General features: G+C 42.2%; 3 protein-coding genes across 3 annotated transcripts; all 3 read left to right on the top strand.

Annotated features, from left to right (window-relative positions):
- The first annotated feature begins 7,016 nt into the window (after positions 1–7,016).
- Positions 7,017–10,454, top strand: LOC110990610 (uncharacterized). Its single transcript, XM_022255688.2, has 2 exons — positions 7,017–7,311; positions 8,934–10,454. The coding sequence occupies exon 2, from the start codon at positions 9,006–9,008 to the stop codon at positions 10,194–10,196; it is 1,191 nt and encodes a 396-aa protein (XP_022111380.2). The 5' UTR covers positions 7,017–7,311; positions 8,934–9,005; the 3' UTR covers positions 10,197–10,454.
- A 200-nt stretch (positions 10,455–10,654) lies between these two features.
- LOC110990611 (uncharacterized) lies at positions 10,655–21,223 on the top strand. Its single transcript, XM_087138770.1, has 5 exons — positions 10,655–12,738; positions 13,785–14,764; positions 18,995–19,064; positions 19,274–19,451; positions 19,964–21,223. Exons 2-5 carry the CDS (start codon positions 13,802–13,804, stop codon positions 20,106–20,108), a joined length of 1,356 nt encoding a protein of 451 aa, XP_086994896.1. The 5' UTR covers positions 10,655–12,738; positions 13,785–13,801; the 3' UTR covers positions 20,109–21,223.
- Positions 16,927–18,484, top strand: LOC147798570 (uncharacterized). Its single transcript, XM_087138772.1, has one exon. It carries the CDS (start codon positions 17,050–17,052, stop codon positions 18,058–18,060), a length of 1,011 nt encoding a protein of 336 aa, XP_086994898.1. The 5' UTR covers positions 16,927–17,049; the 3' UTR covers positions 18,061–18,484.
- Positions 21,224–27,047: the final 5,824 nt, after the last annotated feature.

Genomic DNA, 27,047 nt, shown 5'->3' with positions numbered 1-27,047 from the left:
TTGGAATTATATGACGTTTTTGAGTTTCCCCTCATGACGGTCATTATGACAGTATTGAATTGGATCACTTCCATTGGTCCGTGGATTTCAGCCATGTCAAAATATGTGAGTTCGGTTCATTTTACTTTCCTTAATTGGAACTGGTGGAGTTTGCAAGTGGTTTCTAGGAAAACTGAAGTTGTGAAGGGTTATGTTCATTTCATGGCTTTGACTTTTTCAAGTTGATGCTAGCTTATGATTTCACATCATATGGTTGTTTGAACTTTGTTGAGGATACTTGAACCGCTTGTTCATTGATAGTCAATAGTCATGTTTGTTCTTAGATTACTTGAATATTCCTTTTTTTTTAATTGAGTCAGATATGCCTTAAAGTTAAAAAGGAGTTGACACTCGCATGAATAATGATTGCTCTGAATTTTGACCATGTATTCGTTGTAGGAATCGAGTTGTTTGATTGCTTAGATTTTACTATCATGAGTTTGCTTCTTTAACTGTTACTGTATTAGCGTTTGTTCATAGCCCAGCACATTTTTTGTATTATGTCACTGGTCATTCTGCCACTTTAACGCTGTAGTGGACCACATGTGGGCCTGCCCGCACTGTTAGGGACATTCCAGCCACTGTTCTTATCATCAATCTCTAATTTATATGTCCACTGGGTGGACCAGGCCAGATGGTGTGGAGGGTTTGGTTGACCTTGTATACACGGTAGACTATTCATTTCTTGAGACTGCTCATTTCGTATTCACAAGGAGTTAGTTATTGTCTTAACTGCCAGTGGTTTGGGCTTGTGTTTAGATTATCTCAGTATGAGACCACATTAGTGAGACTGGATTTAGTTCAGTGCTTTGGGTTCAAGAAGGATTTTACTGTATAGTTTCAGATATTAGTTTTGTTGATCCAACTTGTTTTTTAGAATTTGTGTACAAAATAATTTAGTTACGCATATTCCGATTCCACTCCTTGCCTGGGGTACAGCACACCGCTCTCCGTTGTTGGATTGGAATCGTCGCTGTCAAATTTGCATTATTTTGCTGTACCCATCATTTCTCTGGCACAGGTCCCCCTGCCGATTGCCGAGGTGAGACCTGGCGACCCCTTTTAGAGCTGTTGCGTTGTGTTGATCACTGCTCTGATCCCCCGTGGCAGTGATTTCACCCTCTTCCCAACGGTTGCTGTTTTCCCTGAAGTTTCCCTTTGCCGCCTGCTGGTACGTTCCTTGGACGTCCCCGGGATCCTCATTCGCTTCGATACATTCGAGAACTTTGAACTTTTCGTCTGTTGTGGACTTTCTGATCACGTGTTCCCGGACGTAACTGAGCGCGGTTATCGTCCAAGCGGAAGCAAGACCCAGACGAGACCGTAGGAGACGCAGCCGCTATCACCCTATCCTTTTTTTATTTTTTTATATAAGTCATTGTAAATTCTGTGTATTTTCATTTGTGTGTTTTGTCATTGATTGTATTTCTGATTCATATTTCTCCGCTTCAATTTCCAGTTGAAGATCGTGCGAGTGACCAGAATTAAAGTTCCCGTTTAATTCGAACTGTACATTAACCTAAATCTTTAATGACTATTGTTTTTTTTATTTTGTCGAGTTGATCGAACTGGTAGGGAATTACATCATCGGGGTTTCCCTAATCTGGGATAGACCCTGCGACATGCACATGTAATGAAAATGTCTATAAAGCATTTCATGTAAGTTCCCTTTCACATCATGAGCACTGTCTTTATTTACAACTTGAAGATCCTTGTGGCACATATTTACAGGTAAACTCCAGGAGAAAAAGGAAAGGGGGACGATGACTTATTGACAGGAGGGAAAATAATTTGATTCTTGAAAAGCCAATCTGATTAGTTTATGTGAGGAAATGCTTAAATTTGTACTTGGATTATTTGTGTGCACAAATATTGAAAGATGAAAACAATAAACTACATGTATCATTTCTTGCAGTTACATGTAAACTGTGCACATTATAGGATATCCTTAAAACAACTTGCACTGACTTGACTGGATAGGTTACCCACGAGGACAGTCCTTATCCATAATTATATTAGTTTGCAATATATATACTTTTTCTAGATTTACTATATGTGCCGTTAAAGTACAGGGTCCATAGAAAGAGCATTTTTGCAATAATTGGATTTGCCTGCAGTGTTACATGTAAGGGGTCTTAGGGAATCATAGGTCCTTTTGAAGGGCCTTTTCTGATTTCTTGGAAACATGTGCACCCGATGCTTTCTTCAGACTAAGATAAACATTTAAAAAAGATTTAGTCCTAATTCTTTATCCATTTTGTAATAACTATATTCAAAAGCTTGTCTGAATTTGCTCTGCTAATTTAACCCTGAGTTAGGCTACACCAGTAGGTTTGTACTCTGGGATGTACCTGTATCTGATCAATGACCAGAGATTGTATGTTACACCAAGGAAATATTTCCAAATTAGCCACCGACAATATTTTTCTGGTCTGTATCTCCATTGTTCTGAACAGTAAATAAACTCCATCTGATACATGAAATAACCCACCTCTATTATTAATTGCATGTATGTTCTTCCCTCTACCAACTCTCTACTCACCACACTATCATAGTTTCACCCAAATGACACTTTATGCATTAGTAACCTTCACCGACAGTCATGGTCATCCACATATTTCTTTTCCATGTTTTTTTTTTTTTGTAAAGGGTGTTTGAAGTTAGGGGCAACACCAACGTACACGTGCCTATAACGCCTTCCAACAAAGTTTTGAAGATGCAATTTTAGGATATAATTGAATTCAAAATTATGACTGATTTCCGGGGGGAAAGCGTCCACTTGCCCCGGACACTCAGGCCAATAGTCAGGATATTGTGACACTGGGTTGAGCCTAGGTTCTATACCGAAAGGTAGTGCAGATTGAACAGAATCCGGCATGAACAGTCTGTAATTATGGACAACGGATGTAGGTGGTTGACACCACGCTTTAGCTAATACAGTGGAGTGGAAGTTCCCTTTAATCACTATGGTAACATGGGAATATAAAAGCAGCTTATACTGGCAAACGCTGCTTGTGCATATTTACTATTTACACTTATGCTTTTGAAGTGCCAAAAGGGATCCGCATCTAACACACACTTGACTGAACTCTTTTATTGTTTAAAGCGTGTTTTTTTCTAAGTGGACGCTTTACACACAGACTGATACCATATCAAATTGTATTGATCGTACGAGTGGTCTTTTTTAAGTCACAATTGAAGGTTAGTTGCATGTACATGGCCTGGCTGTGGTCTGTGGCCTTAGTGCCAGGTCAGCATGTTGATGTGGACTTGCAGACGTGGACTCTGGCTGGTATAGAATAAGCTTAGATCAGCATTAAAGAATAAGCTCGGGTCAGCACATCAGCACACAAATCCCCAAATCCATCCGGTTTATTATAAACAACCAACATTTTATCTTTGTGCAAAAAATATTTCAACCTGGTGGTGCAGCAACTCCATTCTATCGATCCGTTTTTTTTTTTGTTCAGCACCTATTTTGCCATCTGGTTCATTGCGTATACTGATTTTTTAATATGGAATCTTAGACAAAAGCAATTCATGATATTTTTGAAGTCAATAAAAATGGACGTGTACCAGTAAAATTAGCCCATGAGAAAGTTAAAGCATTATTCCCATCTTTAAGCACTTGCAAAACAGACAAACTCTTGAAATCAACATTTGGCCAGCAACTTAAAAGGGGAAAACCTGGGAAAACTAAAGCAATTCCATGGCCAGTGTGGGTATATTACAGAATAAAGCTCGGCGGCCCACTTTGCAGCACCGTCATCCCAGGAAGCTGGGCACAACACAACCTTGGACACAATTTGCCTTTGCTTCCAGGAGTAGGCAAAATCATCGAGAAATCAAGGAAGAGAACCAGGAGTTGAAGGAGAAAATCAAAGAATTATCGAAGGGATGAGAGGAGGACAGGAAAAGGATCTTGAGACTTAAGAAAGAACTTGCAGAAAAGACATCCAATCGGCACTCTGGGAAGCAGGGAAGATGTCCCTCTGAACGCAATTGGATTCCCACAAGCAACCTCAACAGCAACTTCAAGCAATAGAGAATCCGAAAGCCAAGAATCTACATGTACATTGTCCATTTTGTCCGAGAGGAGTGGACAGTCTTCATCTTCGCTCAATACTTTAGCGGGAATCATTTCAGTGGTAAATTCAGCACATTTAACGACAAGCATGGAATTCAAATATTTGGATCATTAATTTGATATATTAAGTTTTTGGCATTTTTAAGTTGCAGTTCTCTTTGGTCGAATTTTGAGGCTTATTTTCAAGTGAAATATCAGCAACAATTTGAACCCGATTCAGTTATTACTAATATCTACGACATTAAGTCATGCAAACATCTGAACACAGCAAAAACTTTAGGCATAAACTTCACCAATGCATTTCATTGAAAAGGGAAGAACACACAACACTTTGGATGTGGGGGTGGTTCTTCAGTGGTTGACAACCCTCCATATCTCGCAAGTCTCTTCGAAAATAATATAAAGTTATAGTTTATCATTTTAAGTAGTGATGTAAACTGATGTGACAGAACTAAGCTCAAGTGTGAATAAAGGGAGACTGGAAAACAGCAGATGCAAAACCTGTCCCGATGATGAGTCAGTATGCTAAATGTTGTGATAAAAACTTGTCCTGCTACGTACATGTATTTCCAAATGACTGGTTTAGGGGTTCAGTGCACCATCTGAAGTAACTCTATGCATGCTATACATGCAAAACAAGAAACAAGACACAAAGCTGAAGAAGCTAAATGAGGAACTGCAAGAAATACGACAGAACATGAGACATGCCGGAGCAACTCAGGAGGCAAACCTGTTGTTGTCCCACATGAATGCTCAGTGAGTTAATAAATATTCTATGTAATCAATTAAGAAGAAACAATTTCTGCATACGTATCTCTTCCCAAGTTTTTAACTTAAATTTCTACCAGAAACGAAAAAACAGTCAAACCAACGGAGGTTGAAAGTATTAAAGTTCGGAACAAACTGTCATTGTGAGTGAACACAAAGGGAACAACTTACTTTTCTTGGTAAAAAGAAAACCAAACCGCAATTGCCCTTGATTTTCTTTGAGCAATCTTAACAATTATAAGCATTCTTTCCGAGCAGCAAGCTGTCCGCAAAGTGTATGGAAAACTATACAAGGACGAGATGGGAGGATTTAACCTTTCACTGATGTAGGTATCAGGGTATTGACCTTTAATATGTGTTGTAAGGTCTATTTGTTGCTTTCCTTTCTGGTTTATACTTTTACTGTTTGTTCGTTTTTGTTATCATGAAGGAAAAACCATGTGGGGAGACAGCCCAAGAAAATGTTTTAGGCAGGTGGACTAAATACTATGGGAGAGGAACAGCCAAAGATTAAAAAAACCCAAACCCAACCAGCCAACAAACAAACAATAGGTATCAGTAAAACTAGTATTTTACAACCGCTCGAGATGTAAGGGATGATCCCAGAGAAGGTGTGCCAGTCTGACAATCTGTCAGCATCAGAACTTGCAAAAGTGGCTGGGGGAGTGAAATCCCACCCAATTCTCAAATCAGAGCCAAAAGATTAACTCCTCAATGCCATTCGCCCTGACATTAATTTGGGTAGTTTGTTCAAGAAGCTCCTTGTCTGTGAAATTGCCAGGGTCTAGAGAGGGGACATTACAGAGGATGTTAAGCCAACGTTTGAAGCTGCAGAGAAGAGATTTAACAAGCACATCACATCAACTATTAGGTTGGTGCCGAAATTGATGATGCCAGGAAACTTTGCCCACAATTTTTTCGATACCAGAAAGGTGAAAATTTCTTGGGACTCGTTTTGCACGGAAACAGAAAAGAGAGCCTGGCCAAAGTTTTGAACTTATTTCGTCTTCGTATGGTATACCATGCCCATCGCCCTGATCCAGAAGCTGTCAGCACCTACAAACTATGTGTGGTAGAAATGGGGAATCTGCTGCTGACCAGCTTCACGTATGCCCAATGGCTAAATTATCTCCACAAGATAATTGACCATGTGCAGGAAATAACTGAAGAACCTAAGGGGCCTGGCACCATTGGCAGAATCAGCGGAGAGGGAAACGAGGCAGCCAACAAGTTGTTCAGGGAACTTTGCTAGGAAACATAATCAAACTCTCTCCCTCAGAGATATCATTTGGTGTGGCTCTACACCACACTGTTAAAAAAAACAGGAGATTTTACAGAAAAAAAAATACAGACTCATTCAGTAAATTGTTTTGACTGGAAATTTTCTGCAATTTAATATTTCTAAATTTAAAAAAAATTTGTTCTTTTACATGATTTTCTTTTGCTTTCAGACCCCATTAAGCGATTTTCTGTAATTACACCAAGTGCTTCGTGAATTTAGAGTAATTCTCATTTTTAATTAGGGATCTGTTTTCGTACAAATAGTTTTGTGAATCATTGTACCCGCAGACCATCTGTAATGTTACAGCAACATTTCTAAAAAAACGAAATAACTGGCTTTCAACAGAATTTGTGATTTGTTTTCTTGAAACGCCTGTTATTTTATTGAAATTTTGGTTGGTTTCAGACAATTCTTTCTTTTTAATGAACACCCTTTAAACATTCAGCAATCATACTTTTGCAGTTTAACAGATGAGATTTATATAAAAAGAAAACATTTTTACATACTCTTTGAAACCCGTTTTGTACACTGAATTTCAAAGAGGGCGTTGATCCTGATTGTTGATGGTCTGTTTACGTACGAAATTCTTTTTTGAATCGTTTTATCCGCACACCAACTGCCATTTCACAGAAAATTCCTAAAAGAAACGATCTAAGTGGCTTTCAACAGAATTTTCCATTTATTTTACTTGAAATCTTTTATGGACACTTTTAAAATGTGGCCAGTCATATCTCTTGCAATTTAACAGAAGAAAGAAATCCAAAAATATGTTTCCGCTGTAATTTAACAGAGTGTTTGGTTTATTAAAGTAAGCGTTTACATTTAATGGATTTTTTTGCGAAGCATTTTAGCCGCTGCAGGCCATCTGTAATTCATGTCAGAAACCCAAAAATCATGGACGGGAACATGCCAGTGGAACCGGAACCAGGCTAAGCATCCGGGACCCTTTTACGGATAGCAACGTTGGGGGCACGGTCTGGGTTCGGTCAAAGAGGTCTGGAACCCAGACTATGCAAGCAACTGATGTACCAGGATGCAAAACGCCCCATTCATATGCATATGCGCAAATTTCGCACGCGGGTCGCGACGGTAGCGAGCGCATGCCGTCTGACTACCTTTTGCCGTTGTGTTTCAGGTGGGTGAAATCTCTCTCAATCAGGTCGTAGAACCAAACTGTGTTTAAATATATGTAATATTCAGAAAAGGAGGGTTTCGTTTATTACCGGGGTTGAAAGATTTTCGTCGGATGGAGCTCGAGCAGGCATATTTTTTATTGTCAAATTTAACAACATTGCAAGCCAAATCATGAATGTGTTGTACGTGAACTAGTCTACGGCCTTTTGCTGTACTGGCATGACTAAGCCTAGTTTAACTTGAGGTTCGGTACGTACGATGGTAGTGTGTCTGTGCCAAACGTAATAGTTTTTGTTAAGATGTCAATATTGGGAACTACAAGAAATGTCCTAAAATGTGTAAAATTAAAGAAAATGTCGCGTACCGTCATGTTGTTTCTCGTTAGGCTAATTTTATTTAGGCCTAATTTGACTTGTCTTTAGACTTTGACATGTTTGAGTCTAGCCTAGGCTAGCCTAGGCTAGGCCTATGTAGGATGGAAAAAACAGAATTTTTCTAAGATGAAGAATCCGGAAAAAAATGTTGCAACCTGACTCCACTTTCTAAACCGAAAATCTCACATTTTTTTATCTTAACTTGTCCTTCATAGAGTCCACTTTCATGTGGGCACTGTTTGGAGTTTGTGGGGAAAGTCTTTCATGGAGTTTTGTGGGCAAAACTCTGGTCATCTTAGTGCATTTTCCATATGTGGACGCCATGTTTTGGATGTACACATGTGTCCACATATTAAAAATGTACAAAGTTGAATGGATTTTTGCCCCAAAAACTCATCAAAAGACTTTGCCCACAAACTCCAAACAGTGCTCACATGAAAGTGAACTCTATGAAGGACACGTTAGGAGCACAAAATGTGGAATTTTAGGTTTACAAAGTCGCGTCAGGTTGCAACAATTATCCAAAAAAGCCAAACATGAGTGACTAATCCGGAAATGTCGCACTGACTGACCCTACAATTACAACTCAATTTTTTTTTACATGAACTTGGGTGATGATTTCTGTTCTAGAATTGTGTTTGGAACTTAAGTTAGGGCCCCATCTGTCAGGCCTTTTACATGTACTTTCTAGCGCAGATAGTCATAGGCCTAGACCCCTGGGTTTCTTTTTTTTAAATTTTGCGCTTTCCATCATTCATTGGGTCAGAAAGGAATGTTTCGTGGCACTGAAAATTCCATATTTTGAAACCCTATCCATTGATATTTTTTCCATGTTTTTAATGATTGTTGGGACACATTACTTGTTCAGGTTTTTTGGGGGTATGGGGTTCCGAATTTTCCTCTAAAAATCAACAATCAACATGGATGTTTTGAAGAAGGTACAAACAGTACATATATTCTCATGAATGAAACTTGTTATTGAAACATCTTGAACCGGTTGTCCGATAACAATTCTCGCACCTTTCAACTTGTGTTATGATGTTTTTATATTTATACACAAATACAGCTGTCCATCAAAAGAAAAATTCCATTTCACACTCTACTCCCAAAGCCAGTGTTTATGGAAGTGTTAATGTACATGTAGCTTCCAGGGATTGAGCGTATCACTTGAAGGTGTAGGCAAATGGTTTAGGAATGGATGGCCTTCTGCAAATTCCTGTATTGAAAATTGACATTCTTTAACTTCCAGGTTACTGTGTGCTTTTTGGGGTCCCTGCGTGCTTCCTAAAATTTCAATTAGCTGTTTCCTGACTCGTTAAGTATGTACAAGTGTCGTCACTGCCATTACAGATCAAACTCACCAAAAACTTATTCCCATCATTATGCTATTCATAGATACATTAATAACACCAGTTTTCCCTGTGGAGTTCCTGGCTGTGCCCGAGCCTTTAGGGCTTACGAAAGCTTCACTTCGCATCTCTCACGAGACCACTCTAACTACAGGGTTTCTCACAGTATCACTGCGAAATCATCAGACACCAGCACTTCTAGTGAATGTCACAACGTTCAACTTGGACAGGTGGACTTGGAGGATAAATTGGTGGATTTAACCTGCACTCTCTGTGAGATGCCTTGTGACCAGTACAGTGTGTTGTTGGCTCACTTAAAGGAGCACATCAAGAATGGAGCGGTAGTTAACTGCCCTTTTAAAGGATGCACTTCTCAGTATAGGTTCATATCTTCCTTGACTTCACATTTGTCTCGTATTCATCCCACTTTGCCATGCAAACCAGTGATGCCCGATTCGGCCACAGGAGGTGGTTGTCCTGTCATGTCTCCCTCTGTGGAGTGCACAGCTAATGATTGCAACATAGGAGGCAGCAACTTGGAAATGCAGGAGCAAGCTCCTGCAGTGGAGGAAGATGAAACTGATTCTGATGAAAGTTTGTCGGATGATGTGTTTCTTGAAAGTGTAGCTTTGTTTTATTTGGGGCTCGAATCAAAGCAGCATGTACCACAGTCCACTTTACAGAAAATTGTCACAGGTGTTTGTAATTTCCATGATATTAGCCAAGACCAATTGCAGCTGCAATTGAAAAAAACCCTTGAAGAAGAGGGCATAGCTCTTGACCGAATCCCTCTTATAGTCAATGAAGTTTTCAGTAGTGATCTCTTTCACTTAGTGCACAACAGCCATGATGGTACTTTGAGGTCAAATTACTGCAGAAAGAAATTCTACAAGGAGCATCTCGATTTTATTGCCCTAGTATCAGTATGTTTAGGTAGAGATGGGAAGAATTTAGAAAGGCATTATCAGTATGTCCCCATAAGAGAGACAGCTGAATTCTTTCAAGATCCATCAGTGCAGAAGCAATACAAAATGAAACTAAATGTTGCTAGTGATATTTATGAAGATTTTCATAGTGGAGAGGTTTTCCAAAAACATGAACTGTTTGGAAAATATCCTGACGCAGTTCCTTTCTGCTCTACCAGGATGCTTTCGAGGTGGTGAATCCTTTAGGGTCCGCCAAAAATAAGCACAAATTTCTGGCTGTCTATGCAACTTTTGGGAATTTACTCCCTCAGAATCGGTCTAAAATTGAACCAATGCAGTTGGTGCTTCTGTGCAGAGAGAAGGACTTCAAATACTTTGGCATGGACATGGTTTTTCAGAGGCTGGTGTCCGACTTGCAGGATATAGAGGAAAATGGAATGAAAATGGGAGACAACCAAAATGTACCAAGTTCCGTTCTTTATATTCTTGGTGATAATTTGGGTAGCCATTGTGTTGGGGGGTTTTGTCAGAACTTCTCTTCACATCCTTACATGTGCCGATTTTGTCTGATCACACAAGCCGATTTCCAAAAAAACCCTGTCAATGATGCAGAACTAAGAACAGTGGACAATTATGAGGCAGCCATCACCCACCTTGAAAATCTTGAAGGGCCATTCAAGGGAATTACTACGGCTTGTGTCTTCAATAGCCTGAGGTATTTTCATGTATGTAATCCTGGCTTGCATCCTTGCTTGGGCCATGACCTCTTTGAAGGCATTGTTAGGTATGATTTAGCACTTTTCATTAAGGACCTAGTGAAGAAAAAGTGGTTCTCGTATGACTATCTTAATAGGACTATGAAAAGGACCCAGTTGAAAGGTTTTGATGCAAATGATAAACCCCCAGAAATTAGTAGCTCAGGGGAAGAAATATCAGGCCATGCTGTTGAGAACTGGTGCCTTTTGAGAAATCTTCCATTCTTTCTACATGCTGTTGTTCAGGACCCACAAGATCAGTCATGGCAACTGATACTGTGCCTTAGAGAGATAGTTGAGTTTGTCTGCTCCCAAAGAATCTCACGTGGGCAAGTCTTGTCTCTTGTGTCTTTGATTGATGAGTATTCGTTGGATAGAAAAGAAGCATTTCCTTTGGTTAACCTCCGACCCAAACACCACTACCTGCGACACTATCCAGAGCTGATCCTGAAGTGTGGCCCATTGATCAGAGCATGGACCATGAGGTTTGAAAGTAAGCATACTTACTTAAAATCGCATGCTCGCCATTGTGCCAATTTTATCAATATTACCAAATCATTAGCTGAAAAGCACCAGCTTCTGCAAGCCTTTTGTAGACGTGGTCAGTATTTCAGTATTGGCATTTCAGCTGCAAGATCCATTCCATTTTATTCACATCTGTATGCTCTTTCCCTGAATTCTGCTGTGGAGAAATGTGGGGTGCATATTGGTGATGATGTTCACATCTCTGACTCAGTCGATATTGATGGCATACATTATTGCAAAGGGAAGTATGTTGTTGTCAATCAGACTGATGTGGATAGATTCCATCTAAGCTTTGGTCTCATTCAGTCATTCATATTGGGCAGTGACAATTCTAGTACATGCCATTTGCTTGTCTCAATCATAAGAGGCAGTTACGACCCTGCACTTGGGGTGTATGAGTTACTTGAAGCATCAGGTCATGAAGCACATGGATCCAACTTGAAATGCCTTGACGGACGGCAACTCTTAGATACTCAGCCTCTCCATGCCTACACTGTTAGTCGCAGAAAGTGCATTGCCCTGAAGCATTCTATCTGTTTCATTGATGAAGAGCAGTGAACGAAGTGTGAGGTAAATTTCTTTGAAATGAAGTCACTACTGGTAGTCAAGATTTTGTGAGGGTTGTATATACGTACATGTAAGCTCACTCTAACCCCTAAAACGACCTATAAGCCGTAGTGCATGTACATGTCATACATGTATACACATTTCGTAGAAAAGCAATAATTATTTAGACCAGTCTCAAATGTTTTGCAGGCAGTGTCAAATGAACTTCTTTGTGGAATTCTTTGCACCATTTTCTCGGTGTTCTCAACAGGGATTTTAGCAGGGTGGCCCACCCCTGCCAAAATTTTATGTTACAGTGCCAAAATTTCATACCGTGGAGAACACTGATTTTTAGTCTGCCATGTCCTGTTCTCTCCATGTTTGAATTGTGATCATGATTTAAACCTATTAGAGATGCCTGCTTCGGGTTTGGTGATTTATCAGATGTCAGGATTTTTTTCACTGAAGAAGTCTTGGCTCAAGATGAATATACATGTACATCAGGCGACTGCCACTCCCTAAATGACTTGTCAATGGGTGTATGCTACGACGTTTTGGACTTGATAATGAAATGATAAAAAAAGAAATTAAAACCTACATACAATTCAGACTTAATTTCCCTTGAAACAACTCTCCGGAGTCACAATTAGAAAAAGGGAAATACAATTTTTACCTGCAACTTTTTAATTTTAATCCCGATGGTAGTTATAGCCTTCTGTCTGCTATTTCAGAAAGCACAATGGACAAAGAGGCAGCGGAGTTAACACAGTTCCTATCACAGGTTTTCCCTACTTTGGACGATGAGAATCTTTGAGAAATCGAGATTACACTTGTTGACAAACTTGGGTGTGATGAAGTTGAAGATCTGCACCATGCTACAGAGGATGACCTGCACTACCTAAAACCGTTACGAAGGAGGAAACTTTTGGCTGCTGTTTCTGAAAGAAAGCATGGTATGCAGTGGTGTATCCAGCCTCATTAAAGTACAGCAAAACAAAGGGTTACGGGAGGGGGGGGGAATGTGCCCCCGTAACTCTTAGTCTTGCTTTTTATTGCTGTGAGGCTGGATACGCCACTGGTATGGCTTCTTCATAGACCTGCTACCAGTAAGGCCAAGCAAAATAAATGATGTGTTTACGGTAACCCGACCTACCTGGATTTTTCACAGCCAAATTTCCAACCTCAAACTTTTTAGTTTCAATTATCTGCCACAAACACAATCAGTTGCCACACTGAAAACTTGACTGAAATGGAAAAAATAAGCAACAAAATAAAATTATTTTCCTACCTGAATTTGTTGCAAGTCATTACCGTAAACACACAATTTATTTTGTTTTGCCTAAATGTGGTTATTAAAGGGACTTTACAAAATAAGATGTGCTGAAGTGAGTTGGGGACAATTTAAGTGTGAATGAACCGAACTAGGCTTCAGCTAAATTGCAGGCGTGAGATTTTTCAGACTTTTATTTGAATTGGGACATTTTTAACCTCAGAGAAACCACACTCTCATTATAGTAAGATACAAAGTTTCAGACATTTAAGTACATTTTCAGACTATTTCTTCAGTTGACAATATCATCCCTGAAATTGTCATCTTTCATGGCCCTTAAATGTTTGGATTAAAAAATAACGCAATGTGGTAAATGCATGCAGTCTGAATCTGATCAAATTTTATTGAGCTTAAAAATCAGGAGACAGTGGATTGAAAGGAGGTGTGGTGGGGGGGGGAGTTTGCAGCTATTGGTTTTGTGGTATAGGTACATGTTGGTTTCTTGTGAAGGTTCATGTTGATGCCAGCATTGAGGGATGTCTTTTTGTGGATTCATTCATCACCTGAAGATTTAATCTCCAAATGCTACATGTAACTTTACATTCCTCATTTATCCTTCCCATCACAGCTATCCGTCAGCAAAGTGCTAGGCCCATGGGCTTCTTATTATGTTGTTGATTTTATAGATTTGTCACAATTTTTCAGGAGGAGCTTCTCCCTCTGGCACAGATCTTGATGAACGCAGTATGTTGGAAAGTTCCATGTCCTCCACAAGCACCATTCCGGAGACAGATTCTGAAGAATCCAGCGTGTACTCTACTCCTGAACCAGCCAAATCAGAGTTCAGCATCCCATGGCATAAATTCCCACGCACCGTGATGAAGAAGTGTGCCAATCGGAAGTGCCTTACAGCCTCAGAGACATGTGAAGTTAAGCGAATGGTCAGTGATGAAATGATGGCAGTGGGAGTTACTAAACGCGGAGCTATTCGCAAAGCTGCCAAAGCCATTTGTGACAGGTACCCATGCTCGTTTGAAGACAGGGGTATTGGAGGAATTAAACTGGGCAATGGGTACCAGTCTGTCTTCTCTGGAATAGAGAATCGCATTTACAATGAGACTCATAAGATTCGCAAACGTAAAGCTGAAGTGCTGCAATCAAAAGCTTCAGATGACGGCTCAGAGGGTACTGCTGACTTCGACATGTATGGATGCAAACAGGGAATGTGGTTGCCAGACTGTCCAAATGAAGATGAGTCGAATGCCCAGATGGAGAAGAAAAAAGTGCTGCAAAATCTGAAAGACTTACCAGACGGTGACACTGAGGAAGTGATGAAGCTAATGACTGACACGTACTATCTCCAGCGCAAAGATATTTGCAGTGGCATGTCTATTGCTGTACTCAATAAGGAGTGGCCTTTTCTCTTGACCTACAAGTGTCTTGTCAACCATTTCCACATGCTCACCGAAATAAATCCGGAATCTGCAAGGGAAGATTCGCTTCTCGCTAGGAACAAGGGTAGCTGCATATACAAGTACATATTGTCAGGGACACAGAAGAAGAAGTCTGTTGATGTGAAGAAGTGGATTGGCATCATAAAGGCCGAGGTGGAGGAGACAAAATCAACAGACCCTCAATGCCAAGGTGTTTTCTTCCTGCTCCTGAATTATTTCGAAGATGCGGAAGATAGGCTGTTTCGCTTCTATGGAGTATGTATATATAGCAACTTATAGGGGCCATCCATACGTACACACGTTTAAAGTTTTTAAAGCTCTCTATGCGTTTCAGGCAAAAATAATTACAGCAAATGCATTCGAGTATGCAAATTGACATTGATTTTCATGGCTCGTACTAAATGGATGACCCTTCTCCATGATTTACCTTGAATCAATACCATATTGACCTGACTAATGAGCAAATTATCATGGGTTTGCTCCCCAATAACAGACATGCTTGCACCATTTTGATATTTGCTGGCCAGCCCCTTGGACTCACTCCCAGTGAATGGTCGGGCCCCTACAAAGTACAATGAAAACTACATGTACGATCCACTCCACTGTGCTGGTCAGCAGTCCATGCATGGAGATACAAAATGGTGCTAGCAGTCTGTTTGGAAGTAGAACTCTTAAAACCTCAAACGTGGTGGATTTTGTTGCTCAATGTAACATGTGGTCCAAAAGGGATATTTTGCTCCAGTCAGGTGAACAAACTTTGCATTGCTGTGGATAATTGCATGTTCTTGTAGAATGTCCTGGTATTTTAGTGAGTGAGAAAACTGGGTTAGAGAGTGTTGGTAGCGACAACACTGTTGAATGAGGCTGTTGCAGAGTTGGAGTCGAGTACTTTCCAAGTACCAACATTGTACAATAGAAAGTAGGTTTGCGGTAGCACCATGGACGTATCTCTTTTGTGAGTATTTGCGGTTCTGAAAAGAACCAGTGGTACTCGACGTTTCGAGCAGTATGCTCTGCTCGTCATCAGGAGAATGCCGGATACTGACTGGGAGTGGAGCTTAAGTAGTCTGGTGGAGGATTCTAGAGACAGGGGATTAGTCCGATGATGCGTGAAGGCGGGAACTCTGGAGGAGGGATTAGGCTGGCTCGGTGATGCGTGGCGGTAAACTTACTCAGGTGTGGCAGTACTGTTGGGGGTGTGGATTGGTAAACATGGGTGCTAAGGGTATAGAGGACCCATAGGCAGACTAAAGGAAGAACTGGGGCAGGGTGCCAAGGGGTATAGATGACCCATAAGGCGAGCTAAGAAGGGTTGAGGATGGGGCGCCAGATGTCACTGAAGATGAAGCCTGTGTCTTGCGGAACTGTTCTGTTCTTGTAAATCTCAATTGCCTCACGAACACGGCGTGGATACCATTGTTCTATGTTGGCAATGAGATGGGCTTGTTGCCAGTGGACTTGGTGGTCTTCAGTGCTGGAGTGCTTGATGATGGCAGATTTCTCGAGATCCCCCCGTCGTCCATGGGCTCGGTGTTCGTTGAGTCTGGTGGTGAGATCTCTGCCAGTCTCGCCGATATACACCTTGCCGCATTCGCAGGGGATCCTGTAGACGCCTGGCTTGGTCTTGGGGTCTTGCTTGTCCTTGTGTGACTGGAGAGCTGCTTGGATCTTGTTGGGGGCGGTATGGAAGACTTTGATGCCATGGTGTAGAAGGATGCGCTGGATCCGGTGGGAGGTATTGCCTTAGTAGGGGAGGGTGACAGAACTAATGTGCCTAATGGGTTGACCTTGGGTATAGGAGACCCGCTGGTCTGGAGGGGGTCTAGGGTCTTGGGTCTTGATCTGTCTTGACTTGAATCCGTTCCGCTGTAGTGCTGTGGAGATGTGATGAAGTTCCAGTTGCAGGTGGTCTTGGTCGCAGATGTTGTATGCTCGGCGCACGAGGGTTCTGTTGACGGAGGCCTTGATGCTGGGATGGTGGAAAGACCGGTTGTTTAGGTAGCGGTCGGTGTGTGTTGGCTTCCTATACACTGTGCGGGATAGGGTGCCATCTTGTGATCCAACGGTCAGACAGCATCTCCATGGCCCTATACCGACAGCTTCGACCCTCAAGTTCAAGATGTCCAAGATTCTTCGGCCAGCCCAAGATACACAAGACCGGTATCCCACTCCGACCCATCGTAGCTTCCCGAGGTGGCCCCACCTACAACACTGCCAGGCACCTCACCAAGATCCTTCACCCTCTGGTTGGCAACACCCCACATCATATCAAGAACTCGGACCAGTTCGCCCAGTTCATCGACGGGTTGTCTCTACGCCCCACAGACATAATGGTCAGCTTCGATGTGGTCTCGCTCTTCACTAATGTTCCCACATTCGAAGCATGCACCATCGCCAAGGACAGGTTACTTCAAGATCCCTCACTCAGCGACCGGACCAACCTCACACCACATCAAATCCACGATCTCCTGAGCAGCTGCGTAACATCTTCCTGCTTCCAGTGGAGAGACAAATTCTTCGAGCAGTCTTCCGGAACCTCCATGGGATCGCCTCTATCCCCGGTTCTGGCAGACCTGTTCATGGAAGAATTTGAGCAGACAGCCCTCTTCTCCGCAGACCTCAAGCCCAGCGTATGGATCCGGTATGTGGACGACACTTTCGTCGTCTGGCCACACAGCCCACAAGACCTCCAGCTGTTTCTTCAACACCTCAACAGCCAACACAACAACATCCAGTTCACCATGGAGCAGGAACAAGACGGTCGCATTGCATTCTTGGATGTCGAGGTTTCAAGATCACAAGATGGCACCCTATCCCGCACAGTGTATAGGAAGCCAACACACACCGACCGCTACCTAAACAACCGGTCTTTCCACCATCCCAGCATCAAGGCCTCCGTCAACAGAACCCTCGTGCGCCGAGCATACAACATCTGCGACCAAGACCACCTGCAACTGGAACTTCATCACATCTCCACAGCACTACAGCGGAACGGATTCAAGTCAAGACAGATCAAGACCCAAGACCCTAGACCCCCTCCAGACCAGCGGGTCTCCTATACCCAAGGTCAACCCATTAGGCACATTAGTTCTGTCACCCTCCCCTACATAGGCAATACCTCCCACCGGATCCAGCGCATCCTTCTACACCATGGCATCAAAGTCTTCCATACCGCCCCCAACAAGATCCAAGCAGCTCTCCAGTCACACAAGGACAAGCAAGACCCCAAGACCAAGCCAGGCGTCTACAGGATCCCCTGCGAATGCGGCAAGGTGTATATCGGCGAGACTGGCAGAGATCTCACCACCAGACTCAACGAACACCGAGCCCATGGACGACGGGGGGATCTCGAGAAATCTGCCATCATCAAGCACTCCAGCACTGAAGACCACCAAGTCCACTGGCAACAAGCCCATCTCATTGCCAACATAGAACAATGGTATCCACGCCGTGTTCGTGAGGCAATTGAGATTTACAAGAACAGAACAGTTCCGCAAGACACAGGCTTCATCTTCAGTGACATCTGGCGCCCCATCCTCAACCCTTCTTAGCTCGCCTTATGGGTCATCTATATCCCTTGGCACCCTGCCCCAGTTCTTCCTTTAGTCTGCCTATGGGTCCTCTATACCCTTAGCACCCATGTTTACCAATCCACACCCCCAACAGTACTGCCACACCTGAGTAAGTTTACCGCCACGCATCACCGAGCCAGCCTAATCCCTTCTCCAGAGTTCCCGCCTTCACGCATCATCGGACTAATCCCCTGTCTCTAGAATCCTCCACCAGACTACTTAAGCTCCACTCCCAGTCAGTATCCGGCATTCTCCTGATGACGAGCAGAGCATACTGCTCGAAACGTCGAGTACCACTGGTTCTTTTCAGAACCGCAAATACTCACAAAAGAGATACGTCCATGGTGCTACCGCAAACCTACTTTCTATTGTACCTATTCACCATGCAAACCTTCAAGACTTATCTACCAACATTGTCCGAAACTGTCAAGTATTGAATTGTGTAGAGAGGAACATACATGTAGCTGGTGAATGTTGTCACTTGAAGGTAGAGGCATTAAGTGAACATTATAAAGTCAATATATGACATCAGAATCTGTAAGTATTGTAAAAATTAGTTTTAAGGTGAAAAGTACTCGAAAAGTATTCGGCTGAGTACTTTCTGAATACTTTGGTCATCAAAATCACGATTTTACGAAAGAGTCTGAACGAAGGACAAAATTGATTTTGTTTGTTCACTCTGTGCATTTGCCATCCAGTGCCAACATTCCCCAGCTTTGTTCCCCTCTGAACAATTCAATATTTGACAGTTTATGCCAGTGCTCGGAAAGTACTCGACTCCAACTCTGGGCTGTTGACCATATGAAACAGACATGGAGAATTGCTCTGGCTGAAGGGTCATGCCCACTTCTCCCATCCTCAGTAATCTGCATCGTCTGTTATTGTTCTAAACATCTAAATGTCAATATTTCAGGTTGATGGTAATAAGCAGAAGATCGACAGTGACAAACTAAAGCCACATACTCTGTTCATTGCAGTCATTGGTGAGTTTTGTGACTAATGCCAACAGTATGAGTGTTTTGAATTGCATGAATTCAGATTTTTAGATAGAAAGAATAATAGAAAGAATAATAATAAATAATAGTCAAAAACAAATGTTATTTTTTTTGTCAATTTTCGAGAGCTGTTGGTTCGCTTACCAAGCAATAAAAAAACTCGCCTTACATGTACTACTTTTATCCTTTTATTTCAGGATCACGGGAAGACATCTTCCAGGGCCGGAACCTGTTTTACCTCGTCATAGAGGGTTCTGTCATCAATGATCGCATTGCAACCTTCCTCGAAGCTGTCACAAGCCTCTTCTTGTGTTTTTACACACTCTCTTTAGAGTACCCCCCAGAGGCAGCAATCACAATGGAGTTTATCCAGAGGTGAGTGAGGATTTCAATGTTATTGCTACAAAACAATATGGCCTTGAAAGAGCATGATGGCTGATGCAGAACATGACCCTTGGTGATGGTGGTTATGTCAAGGCATCACGCTACACATTCCTAAGTGCCCATCAAAGTTGCAATATATCATTACCCTGGTGACATGGTGACCATCTTCAAGAAAAGGTGCCATCTTCAAGAAAAGGCGATTGGAAAGTCGCAAACGGTGGCTAGATGAGACCACTGTAGACATAGATTGATGGAGTGCATCTGTGATGGATGCCACCTACAAGTCTGGGAATGCTCTTTTACAGGAATATGTTCCCATAGCAATGCATTCCAAGTTCACAAAGCAGAGATAATTGCCCTAATCCACTTTATGCACACACCACTTGTGATTTTCCATTCGCCTTTTCTTGAAGATTGCATTGGTTACTATGACAGCAACAGTCTGTCAATGTGTTGGCCTCTATATTCCCCTTTTGTTACACAACTTCCGTTCTTGTTTTTAGGGAAATGATCGGCATCAATCCAGACGGGCCAGTTGTTGCAAAGACCGGAGGCAAGAAGAAAAACAAATCCGCCGTTGCTCTCAAGATTGTGGCCCTCCTTCGTGGGATCATGGAATTCGAGTCAGACTGGCATATGGATCAGTAGCAGATCTGCTGCAATTTGTTTGCTCTGACACATAGACATTCGCACCCTGTTGCCTTCATTTGTTTGGGTTTTTTTGTTTTTCTTTTTTTTACATTTAATTTATTCTTATACAGTAACTGTTTAATTAACTCTCAATTTGGGTTTGGCATCAAGTGGAACTTATTGCGCCTAATCATACATGTTAAAGTTAAGTTATGCTTCACAGGTTTTGTCAAAAGAAGTTTACAACCTGGCAATGTGTGCATACATCTGTACATTAATTCTTGATGATAATGTTTGACTATTTGTTGTGGCTCCCTTGTATGTCATACATTTTGGTTTGACATGCTTGATACATTTGATGTTGGTGTTTTATGCTACATGCAGGTTTAATGCCATGTGGGTGTTTTCATCCAGGTCCACATAGGTATATGGAGAAAAGATTCACAAAAAATCTTGAATAACCTACTCAGTTATTGATGTTACTTGCATTTTAGGTCTGTTTGACTGAAAAAGTGGCATTTTGAAAGTTTTGAACCTTAGACCTGTGTCATTGTTGATGTACACTCTTTCCACTACTGTCTTCTCACTTGGTCTGTGCCTGCCGTCACAGACTTGGTGAGAAGACATATGGAAGGAGTGTGTAGTGTTGATAGTGTTTCAACCCAGAAACAGTTTGCAGCAGGAATGTTCATTTCCAGTGGCAATGTACATGTTCAGAACCCTGCAATCCTTGAACATTTGTTAATGATTCGTCTTAAATCATTTATGATGCAGTTCTTGTTCTTGCATATTATTGATGAATAAATCCTTAAAATTACAGAATGTTGCAGTTGTTTAAACTGGTGTTTCTGTGAATTTAAAGGTGACTGCAGCAGAGTCTCGTGGATTTGTGTTTTTACATGTAAACTTTATTTATTGCGTGCAGATTTCCTGTTAACAAACAGATCAACTGTAAATTGTGACAAGAATTATGTAGTAAAACTACAGGACTTTACAAGACTCTGGTTCGGGCACTTTTCTTTTTTTTAAAATAAATTTTATTATCACACATACAAATTGTCTGTTTTAAAGCAGATGAGCTGTAAATTGTGGCAAAAATTATGCCGTAAAATTACATGAGTTCTCGAAGCTACTGCAAGCACTTTTCCGTTATTTCAAAGAGATTGTTTTTTATCAGAAACAGATTGTCTGTTAAAAACAGATAAACTGTAAATTGCGTTGTGAATTGTGCAGTAAAATTACAGGCGTTCTCGAGACTCTGCTACAGGAACTTTTCTGTTTTTTTAAGGAGAAATTTTCTAACAGTGCAGGCAAAAGATCTGGAAGCAGCAGCACAGTCCAGATCATATCAATGTTCAACCGCAGGAGTTTGGGGACAATGGAAGAAATTGCCCAAACTAAATAACTGTAAATGCAAATGCAAATACAGTGTACCAGGAAATGCAATTCGATATAGTTCTGACAAATCATTCTTTTCATGTTCATGTTCATGTTTATTCAAAGAGATTATGCATTCAGGCAGCGTTTGAGTGTTTTTTATTACTAGGAATATGATATGCTCAGATTAAAATAATGAAAGCCCAGCAGGCAACCAACAGTGCTGCATAACCTCAATCAACCCTTCTTGGCCTCACGACATATGTATGGAAAGCTACATGTAGTTAAATGACATTTATTATCAATTTCCTCATGCCACACACATGCATACTTGTTTTATGGTTTTCATGATTCCTAATTTCAAAAACCTAGGGTCCATAATATTGACATACAGGAAAAATATTTGATTGCCCTGTCATACATGATGTACTACACTATTCAAAAGAATTAAAGGAACAAAAGAACAGAATGCTTTTGTAATGGTCTATATGGGCTACTGTTAGAACAAGAGGCATTAAAGTTAGGTGAAAATCAGTGTAGAATCTAGATACTTAAGTTCTTAGACGGCGCTATTACAACTTAATTGTGCTGAGCCCTGTTTTCCTTAAAAAATTGGTGGCGCTCTTCGAAACCATGCCTATTCCAAAAGTTACATGAAGTCTCCATTTTGATGCAATAATGTTGGTGTATTTTTCACCTTTTTAGTCTGGCATGTTACCCAATCTGGGTGAGTAAACCCTTGTTAATAGTTCATTTTCACTTCTGTGTTAAAACTTTGAGGGATAAGTGTTTATTCTTACTGTATTTGTCTTCCAAAGTTTCATGTATATTTTTCGATTATTTTCACATGGTCTGGACTATTCGTTAATGTTTTTACTGATTACTGTTGCGATTCTTTATTGTATTTCAGCATAAAGCCAAGTCAAAGCCAAAACCTAAAGCCTAAAGACAAAGAACAGCAGAGAGAAATAGAAAGAAAGAACTGGAAAGAAATAAACCACGGCTTTATCAGCCAAGAGTAACACAGGAAATCAGCTTCACTTGTAATTTTAAAACCCAACCAGCTACCCCCCATTCTACACAATCATTCAGGTGTTGTCACATAACTTTAATGCCTCTTGTTCTAACGGTAGCCCATACAGACCATGACAAAAACATTCTATTCTCTTGTTCCTTTAATTCATTTGTGTAGTGTATTTAGCCCCTTGAGGTGTGCAGCGACATGCAGTGATGGGGCTTAGGCACAGGCATCCTATTTATGTCTACATGTAAACCTTAGCAATCAATGTCATTTTTCTGTTTACCCACAGCTTATTATGTGTATAAAATGTAATAACGTAATAAAATCAAGATTACAGTGCACATTTCGAGTAGGAACAACACAAAATCAGGGTTTACAACCCTTTGGTCAGTAACTACTAAGCATCTGGAAAACTTTTCATTGCTTTCCAAAGGAATAAGTAAATTGTACTTTTTACATACATTCTGCCAACCAGGACAATTGGCCATTCCATTATTGTAAAGGGTCCTAATTTTGTAAGATTCTTACTGTTCCTAATTAAGTTTTTGTTGTGAAAGGGTTAGCAACTTCAAACGGTGTACTCAACATATTTCTAACGATTCAGCTGAGTGCGTCATTCCATGCCGTATTGTAAATGTTGGAATAAAACTCATCACGTTGCTACATGTATATTTCATGTACATCCCTAAATTTAATTTAGTGGTCTCAAATTTAACATTAAAATGAATACACGTATGCTAATCAAAACAACAACGTGCATGATGTACATAAATCTGTTGCCCATACAGAGTTGGTGGGCCAGCACTAGGGAGAGGAGGAGGTCACAAAAGTGAATCGCTAAACAGAGACGATTGCAGACCTCTGAAAGAATGCCACAGTTAAAGAATGTGAAGAATGTGATCAGCTTCAGACAGCACAAGTGACAATAATGAATTGGGCATAACTTCCGTACGACACAAAAACCAATTTCAGGTGAGTGAGTGAAACTCTCAGGAAACGAACGATGAAGATGAAAGACCAGGCGTAAAAATACATGTACATGTAAACAGCACAAACACAAAAAGTTTTTAGAAATACCCTTGAAAAGAGCAGATGACAGTGAACATTACAATTGTAAGATTAAAAGTTCAAAGTTGAGGAGGACTAATAATCCTTCCTTGAGGAGGACTCCTAATCCTTCATGGGAGGCATCTGTACACAGATGCCTCCCATGAAGGATTAGGAGCAGTACTCTACCAAGAACAGGACGGCAAGAAACAGGTTATTGGCTATGGATCACGAACCTTGAGCCCTGCCGAAAGGAACTACCACCTACACTCTGGCAAGCTCGAGTTCTTGGCTTTGAAGTGGGCTGTTACTGAGCGATTACTTGTACTACACACCCAGCTTCACCGTGTACACAGGCAATAAACCACTCACCTACATTCTCACCTCAGCCAAACTCAATGCAACAGGGCTTTAAGATCAAGTACCGCCCCGGACGAAACAATGCCGATGCTGATGTGCTGTCTCGACTCCCTTTGGATATTGATGAGTATATGACCCAGTGTACCAGTGAGATTACCACTGATCACATCAGTGCTGCAACCCAGGCTATCACCGTGAGAGAGTCAGTCTTCTGTCCCTGGGTGACGGCAGTAACGTGTGTGCCACATAACCCGGATGATGAGATGACTCCAATCAAGAAAGTCAGTAAGCCAGAGCTGAGGGCAGCTCAGGAGCAGATGAAATTATTCGTCCTGTTCTCCATCATGTGAGTAATACATGTAGATGGCAACTGGGCAGATGTGACCGGATTGGACGACACCCAGACACCACTATTCTCCTTCGTGACTGGCACAAGCTCAGCAGAGACGAAGATGGGGTCTTACAACGCAGATCAGGTGGAAGGTGCCAGGTTGTTCTTCCTCGCAAGTATCACCGCCTGGTTCACAGAGAGCTGCATGAGGAGATGGGCCACCTAGGGGCTGAACGTGTCATACATCTGGCATGTGACCGTTTTTATTGGCCCCATTTGCAAATGGACATTGAACACTTCGTCACAACCCCTCCGTAGGATTGTTACGACGGCACCCTTTGAAGTTTTCTCCATCGATTTTGTCCACCTGGAGAAGAGCGTCGGGGGGGGGGTATGAATACATTCTGGTGCTCGTTGACCACTTTACCCGGTTTGCACAAGCTGACCCGACAACTAATAAGTCTGGCCGGACTGCAGGTGACAGAATCTTTAATGATTATGTCCTCAGATTTGGATTCCCGCACAAACTGCATCATGATCAAGGGAGGGAGTTTGAAAATCAGCTATTTCAAAGGCTACAGAAGCTAAGCGGTATCACACCATCACGAACAACTCCCTATCACCCCCAGGGCAATGGCCAGGTCGAGCGGTTTAGTCGTACGTTACTGGGAATGTTGCGGATCCTACCAGAAAAAGACAAGTCACACTGGAAGGAATCGGTGAACAAGATGGTCCACGCATATAACTGCACTCGTTCGGATGCAGTGGGTTTTTCACCTTTCTTCCTCCTGTATGGTCGACAACCGCGCCTACCCATTGACCTCGCCTTTGGCTTACACAAGAAGGTGGGATTTCCCCAAGATCACCAAAAGTACAACCAGCGTTGGAAGAAGCAAATGGCAGAAGCATACGAGTTGGCTCGGCAGAGTGCTGCAAAGTCTGCTGCTCGTGGTAAATCCAACCATGATCGAAAGGTGTCCTCCAACCTGGTGACAGAGTCCTAGTGCGGAACCTCAATGAAACTGGAGGACCATGTAAGCTCCGAGCCCACTGGGAAAAAGAAGTCCATTCTGTGGTGAGGCAACTGGGTGACAACTTGCCTGTATACGAATTGGTCCCCGTGAATGGAAGGGAAGGAGATGGACCCTCCATAGAAACCTGTTGTTGCCATGCAACAATCTCATTGTGGAGGAAGAGACAGCACCAAGGCAACCACCACCACGACCAGCCCCACGGACACAGAGCCAAGTTGTCCAGGACTCTCGACTCGGAGAGGACCACTCCAGTAGCTCCGTTGAGGAGTATGTAGACTTCGTCCATACACCACAACGTCATACCGATGCCCCCTCGTCAGCAGACGCCCATTTTCCAGCCGACGCCCCCATCACCGCCAATGCTCCCACTACAGCCGACAGCCACCCTCCAGCCGGTGCCCTTGCACCAGCAGACACCCCAGAACAAGCAAACACACCGGGACCAGCCAGTGCATTAGGACCAGGCGAGGCATCAGAACCAGCAAATGTACCAGTGCCAGACGATGCATCAGAACCAGCCAGTGCACCAGGACCAGCCAATGCATTAGAGCCAGCCAACGCAGTGGAACCAGCTCACGCGCCGGAACCCGCCGATCTACCAGGTCCAGACAATGCACTGGAACTAGCCTCTTCATCAAGGCCAGCCCACGCACCGGGACCAGCCAACTCAGCCAGACCAGTCAATACACTGGGACCAGTTGCAACAGGACCAGGGAACACCAGCAAGCCACCTGACGCTCTAGACCCTGCATTTACAAAGCACCGCAGCTACGCAACAAGGCATCGACAACCCCCACAGCCTTTGACCTATCGACAGTTAGGTGAGTCACAACAGCACCAAGGAGAGGTCAACACCATTGACTGGAGGAATGGCCCACCTTTTCAATACCCAATGTTGCCGTGGCCTCATCCCCTGATGACAGGACCTGCACCCTGCACCATGTGGCCACAAAACTTGATGCCATGGGCTACCCCAATGACGACACCCGCTTGTAACTCTACTGGATGCAGATGCAACCATGATAACTGTGGTCCCCGCCGTCAGTAACATGCAAAGGCACCACACAAAGCAAAGACTTTGGGTTCCTCATGTTCAACAACATGTGGTGCTAATTAAGGGGACACTTGTTGAATTATTAGCATGGACTAATTGGTCACTTTTCCATTGTAGGCTTGCGTTGATGTTGAGGACAACATTAAATTTTCCTGGGGAGAGTGTAGAGGACCCATGCAAGATACACATAGAGGGTCCCTTCCTTTTTTGTTGTGGCCCAAGGTTCTACAGGCACCCCCTTATTTTTTTGTACCCTCACAACTGTTTATTTGGTGCCACATATAAACCACTGTTGTATGTGTAAGCTTTCTCTAAGCAGGAAACAGTCACAGACTTTCAAGTAAAAGATGATGCAACTTCCTGTCAGGCACTGGGAGGTTGGTGTGGGAGCCTTTGTTCTGGGGCCATTCTATCCCCAGACTTCAAGGAGTGCAGAACATTGACCCTACACCAAGCTCAACCAGTGTCTGATTGCTTTCATTCTTTACAGAATACTGGAGATAGATTAATGTACACCCCTGGGTAACTTTTAGCGGGTTTACTCCGGGTGTAACAATATGGATGAGGGCAAAGTTTCCATTCTGGTTTTTCTTGATCAAAATCTAATTGATTTTAACTATGGTACATGTAGGTTTTATTTATTTCTTAATTATTTATTTATTCATTTAGATATGTATTTCTTTATTTATACTTATACTGATATACAGCCCCTGGGAGCAGCTTGATGGATTGG

The sequence above is a fragment of the Acanthaster planci genome, linkage group LG07 (assembly GCF_054643075.1).
Source record: "Acanthaster planci isolate LZ-2023a linkage group LG07, COTS_SCS, whole genome shotgun sequence".
Lineage (NCBI taxonomy): Eukaryota > Metazoa > Echinodermata > Asteroidea > Valvatida > Acanthasteridae > Acanthaster > Acanthaster planci.
This window is presented reverse-complemented; position numbering and strand designations above follow the sequence as displayed.

Excerpts from the sequence above, each read along its gene's own strand:
- LOC110990610 (XM_022255688.2), top strand. The coding sequence starts at position 9,006 with ATGTACAAGTGTCGTCACTGCCATTACAGATCAAACTCACCAAAAACT.
- LOC110990611 (XM_087138770.1), top strand. The coding sequence starts at position 13,802 with ATGTTGGAAAGTTCCATGTCCTCCACAAGCACCATTCCGGAGACAGAT. Across the intron at positions 19,065-19,273 it reads TCTGTTCATTGCAGTCATTG|GATCACGGGAAGACATCTTC; the intron begins GTGAGTTTTGTG and ends CTTTTATTTCAG. Across the intron at positions 19,452-19,963 it reads ACAATGGAGTTTATCCAGAG|GGAAATGATCGGCATCAATC; the intron begins GTGAGTGAGGAT and ends TCTTGTTTTTAG.
- LOC147798570 (XM_087138772.1), top strand. The coding sequence starts at position 17,050 with ATGGGATCGCCTCTATCCCCGGTTCTGGCAGACCTGTTCATGGAAGAA.